We start from the raw sequence: 6,000 nt of genomic DNA, 5'->3' as shown, positions 1-6,000 counted from the left end.
AGCTTTATACAGCATGTCTCACATCGGAGGCAAAACAATGTGGGTAGCCCTCAGTCAATGTCATTTAAATCAATATAATCAGGGCAGTCCGGGACATCTCCAAGGTCCCATCTTATCTTTAAATCCAGACAGCCGAGCCTCCCAACATAAAGCACACCAAGTGTGAAGGCCTAGGAGGCCTCACAGGTTAAGGTTAGTGCATAAGTGAGACATTCCTTTATATCCATACATTTCTACCACAGATAGCCAATGTTTACTAAACTACCAATACAAAGTCTTGTTTCGAGTATTGATACAAGCATCGATAGATTGATATAAAACAAAGTCTCTTAGATGACAGTCTGGGACCATGAACACATCCACTCTTTGTTTCTCTGCTGCTGTCATGTGCAGGACGTCCTTATTTCACTGCCTTACATTTATTTCAGTTAGTTGCTTTGCAGATTTAGATTATTTATACAAAATATCAACTAATGAATTATGATATATTATTATGTATTAAGATACACTGCAGTATAGGGTTAATAAAATGAACTCCTTTGCCACCATTACCAGCTGCAACATTAAAGTGATGTACACATTAATGGATCCCTAATTATTATCCAGTAATATAACAGTTTCTATATGTTAATAAGATAATATATTCCTTTATCTATCCCCCTTAGGAGAAATTCAGGTTGACACAGCAGCAATAGGGCAAAGTAGTGCAAAAACAGAGAACAAAGAATATCACAATAAAAATATTACTAATATTATTCATATTGGAAGATATAAAACAAAAATTAAAGTATATACACTATGCATTGTTCAAGTAAGACATGGAGTGCAAAATATAAGCAGAAAATTAAACTTGACTAAAACTACTAAACTACTGGAAGTGTAAATTAAATATAAATAGTGCAAAAGGCTTGTGCGTCTCTGTCTGCGGGGGTCTGGAGGAACTGGGAGCTGTGTGCTAACACTTTTGTAGTTTTTCTTAATATTTTGAATGCAGGACTTTTACTTGTAACAGAGTATTTTTACACTGTACTGCTACTTTGAAAACAGAAATAAAAAATATAATAAATAAAGCTACTACTTGATACCCACAGTACCTGTGGGGCATAAAAACTGGAACGAACCAACGCGTTAAAACACTTCCGGGTTTCAGAACGACAGTCACGTCACCCCCGAGCGTCATCCCCTCCCCTCCTCCTCCCCTCCTCCTCCCCCCTCCTCCCCCCCTCTGCACCGAGCATCCCAGAGATAACGGCCGAGTGTCTGTGCGCCTTTAAGAGCCGTATATATCCCGCTGCCCTCTGCACTAAATCTCCATCGCTGCTGTGTGAGGGGGAGAGAAGAAACAGAAAGCCACGGCAATGTCCGCCAGCTCTGCTTTCAACGATGAGAAGGGGGGCTCGTCCAGTGTCGGGGAGCCTGAATATGGTCACGACCCGGCGAGCGGAGGGATTTTTTCCTCCGACTACAAAAGGTACAGAGCCACCTGCCTCGGTGCCGCTTGACGCCGATGTAATTTGCCATATTGTAGGGGGGGTATACCGGGGCAGCTAATGGCGGGGGAGGTGCAGTATGGATGTGTTTTCCTGTCTCTCCGGACGCATAGGAAGTGTATTTAAATGTAAGGAGACGGAAGGAAACACAGAAGCCTTCAAAGTGAACTTTCTTGGCTGTTAGGCCCGTGATTTAAAAGCGGTGTCTGCTTTTTTTCTGGCCGTGAACGTCTCACCGTGATTTGGTCGCTCGAGCAGCGCGCAGATGGTGAAATAATGGTCCAGTTTAGGCGCTGGGCTTTCATTATATGTACATTGAGTGGCGTGTGTTTGATAGCAGCGAGGTTCCGGGTGTTTATATTGGCATGTTTGTGAGGTGAGAAGTGAAAGGCCTGTCAGAGGGGATGCCAGGCCTCAGCTCCAAGCTTTTCAGCACCACCCCTGGTGGACAGCGCGCACACAGGCGGCGGATACACACATACACACATACACTGATACACACATACACTGATACACACATACACTGATACACACATACACACATACACTGATACACACATACACTGATACACACATACACACATACACTGATACACTGATACACACATACACACATACACTGATACACACATACACTGATACACACATACACACATACACTGATACACAGATACACACATACACACATACACTGATACACTGATACACTGATACACACATACACACATACACACATACACTGATACACTGATACACACATACACACATACACTGATACACAGATACACACATACACTGATACACTGATACACACATACACACATACACTGATACACAGATACACACATACACTGATACACACATACACACATACACTGATACACACATACACTGATACACACATACACACATACACTGATACACACATACACTGATACACACATACACACATACACAGATACACACATACACAGATACACACACACACACACACACACACACACACACACACACACACACACGGGTATCTACAGTCAGCCAGAATAGGTTAATTAGTCATTCACTGTTGTCTGAGTTTGTCTTTGCTCTTATTCAGGGTCCCAGTTGTGTCTTGTCTATAGGCCTACAGTACAGTGGCTGCACAAACACAACAATGATAATAATAACAACAATAAAGGCTTCAACTAACCTCTAATGTCATTATTGATTAATCTGGTCAATATTTTGTTAGTAATCTGTAAATTGTTTGGTCTTTAAATGTGGAGAAAAAGTAAAAAAGTTCCCACAACCAAAGATAATATGATCATTTAAAATGTTTGTTTTGTTCAAACAACATAACCAACACTGGATCTTTGAAGCCAATACTAATCTCATAGTGATAAATTGGCAGATAGTGATTTTCCTTTTTAAACAATCACACAACAGTAACAAACAACCTTTATGCGGATCACTTAGACTTGTTTTATTTAAAGAATTGTGTTCAAAGATATGTTCTGAATGGGACATTTTACAGTTGAAAACTCATGTGTTTGTGCTCGCTGGAACTATTTAATGGAGACATGTTTCTAAATCACCTCAAACACAGAATGGCATTCCTGTACTACAGTTTCTTCTAATAATATTGGCTATATATATATTTATAAATATATATATTGGCCTGGCTCTATTCTTAATCCTAAAATATTCAGTTTACTATCTTATAATGGAAACAAACAAACAAAACAGCAAACCGTCACAGTTGAGTGTCTGGAACCAGCATTTTTCTGTAAAAAGTTACTTCAATCAACTAATCAATTAATAGCTCTAATCATTTTAATAATGATAATTTAAGATCAGTACTTGAGGGGCATAGCAAATATCACACTGACATACATTTATAGCGCCATTAAACATGCAGCCTATCATGTCTCCTTGAAAAATCTAAAATCTGTTAAATCTTTTGAAATTATAACCACCAGAAATAATTCTCAAATGTCCATATGTACATTTAAAGATTTATTGGTTTTCTGGGGACATGACTGCAGTTTACACTTTGACGTGTGAGCTTTTAAAGCAAAGGTGCACTGATCAAGAACAGATCAATTATTCATTAGAGCAGGAACACAACGTTAACAAACTGCACCGACAGCTTTCTCAATGTAGAGGCAAACTTGTGCACAGGAATAATTTGTTCTTCCAGGAACAATATACACAAAGATACATCAAGATACAGAAAGGTGTTGATGGACATGATGCTATTTTAATGAAGAACTGATTTTGATTTAGTCTCATAAAACAAGAATCTTCTGAATTCTTAAGCGCCCCATGAAAGAGTCATTTGGTGTAAACATGGCTATTATATTAGATAATAAATGGCATATGTAGTTTATAGAACAGAGGCAAGCTAACCTAGGCTCAGTTTACACATTTTATTGGATTTATTATTAATTTACAGCTGGCACAGAGTTTTAGGATGTAAACTAATTATGGGCTGACAAGAGAAAGCGTTGTTGATTATATTTTCATTGGCATATGATGACATTAGGGATAACATCTGAGACAATAATGGGGCTGAGGGTCCAGCCAGCCGCCACAAGTTGGACCTTTACTAGAGCAGCTTTTGTACACAAACATTTAGAGGAATAATGAAGTTATTACAGCCAGAGAGTTTTTTCAGCGCAACAGTTACGCCATAGGCCATGTTTTACAGCAGACATTTTCACTTGACTTTATCCGTAATTCATTAGATTATTTACACCTGTGCTTTTTCTTCTGTGACATGTCGAAATGTATTCTGTGAAAAAGGCATTGAAAAAATGTATCCGGTACACTGGACTGCATGCTTTGATCAGATACTATTGTAACATATTAGTATTGTACAGTTTGGGTACATTGTTGACATACCAGAGCTGTTGTGTTACTGACAGATGTTTAAGGCCCTGCACACCCACACAAGGGTTCATTAGACCTTTTGCTCTGGTTGAATGAACTTTAGCCTTGTAGAGTTTTGTGTATCTGTGTCTGCTTTCATCTCGCCTTGTTTTGTTTTACACCTGTTCTCTATGCATGTATCTCAGTTTGGGAACATGTCTAATTGTTTTATTGCCCCCAACGGCTCCACTGAAACTGCTAATGAAAGTGTGCAGAAAAAGCAGTAGCATCACCAGCTCTTTTCACTAATAGATACCACTGCTTCACCGTAACTCCCCAGCAGAGGGAGCTCATTGTTCATAGACGATGGATTGCATTTGTGCATGTGAACTGTGACCTTTCGATCTGGAGGAGGAGATTTTGCCTTGAGGCTCTTTGGCAAACCTTAGTCGTTAGTTTTAAATGTCTTGTGATTAAATTCTGCCTTGATTAGTTGATTGAAGTGTATTCTGGGCCTTTGTTGCCATGTAGATCTGTGTTTGCAGAAGTCGATGTCTCCTCAGTGAAGGTAGATCAACTGGTTTGTCTGTAAACATTGCAGTGAAAGCGCTGACTCGACCTTCACTGCTGTCTCCTTGGAAACACGGCAGATGTGAAATGTTGCTTCAGTTCCCAAACCATGTTAATCTTGTTGTTAATACTCAAAAATAACTGTCCCTCAGCATGAAATTACTGTTTTAAGTTTAATACAGGTTTTTCATTTTTGACCAGCTCCTGAGATTACATGAAAATGCACAAAAATAATCTTAAAGAAATAATAATAACTTGAAGATCTGAACTTCTTCCATATACAGTTTTAGTGTAGGATACATTTAATTCTCAATACATAAAATCAAATGTCATAGTAATTTAGTTTTGTATTTTACATGAGATGGTTTGTGACTGGTGTAAATGTTTGTTCTTTTGTGAACAACATATTTTGTTTTGGGATTTCTTTGCCCCTCAAAAAAAGTTGATTAGAGTCATTTTTTAAATGAGTTGTTTTTCACATTCTTGTCAAGCATTGTTACATGAGTTGTTTAGCTTAGCTGAAAGCCTGGAAACGGGAAACTGCTAGCCTGAAAAAGTGTATTTTGTATTTCCCGAATGGCAAACTATTGTTGTTACCGTGAAGTTGCTAGGCAACCAGCAGAGGAAGTCACTGCACCCAGCCAATAAGTAGTTCGGCACATAACAACCGGAAAATCACAAATTGTTGTTTTTATACTTAAGATTTTATACAAATATTAAACAAATGAGATGTAACATGTTTATTAATGAGCTTTACAGCTGTTGGTGTTTCCTTTTAGACAGAGTCAGGCTAGCTGTTTCTCCCTGTTTCCACTCTTTATGCTAAGCTAATGTGACCGGCTGCAGGATTTAGCCTTTCATTTAGCATGCAGACATAAAAGTGGAGTCAGTCAACTATTCCTTTGAAAAAACATGCCTGCATCAGGATTTTAAAAACCATTAAAGATAACACATTAAAGCTAAAAGGCTTAATTTTAAGTGTAGTCCCAGTAGGGGATGAATATGAATTATCCAGCTTCAGGACTTATACATGCTAGAGTTTATTAATTCATGAAAGCATTCATGTTCTTTCTGAGATACCCTGTTACTG

General features: G+C 38.5%; 1 protein-coding gene across 6 annotated transcripts in view; it reads left to right on the top strand.

Moving 5' to 3' along the window:
* The first annotated feature begins 1,217 nt into the window (after positions 1-1,217).
* The window catches only part of LOC127353124 (AP-3 complex subunit beta-2), a 41,827-nt gene continuing 37,044 nt past the window's right edge, over positions 1,218-6,000 (top strand). For all 6 annotated transcript variants that reach the window (XM_051382134.1, XM_051382132.1, XM_051382133.1 and 3 more), the window contains exon 1: positions 1,218-1,471. In XM_051382134.1, coding sequence (XP_051238094.1) covers positions 1,359-1,471 — 113 coding nt within the window. In that variant the 5' untranslated portion in view covers positions 1,218-1,358. The remainder of the gene's footprint in view (positions 1,472-6,000) is intronic.

Source organism: Dicentrarchus labrax, unplaced genomic scaffold (genome assembly GCF_905237075.1).
Source record: "Dicentrarchus labrax unplaced genomic scaffold, dlabrax2021, whole genome shotgun sequence".
Classification (NCBI taxonomy): Eukaryota; Metazoa; Chordata; class Actinopteri; family Moronidae; genus Dicentrarchus; species Dicentrarchus labrax.
The sequence above is the reverse complement of the archived record's forward strand: the minus strand, read 5'-3'. Positions and strand labels throughout refer to the sequence as shown.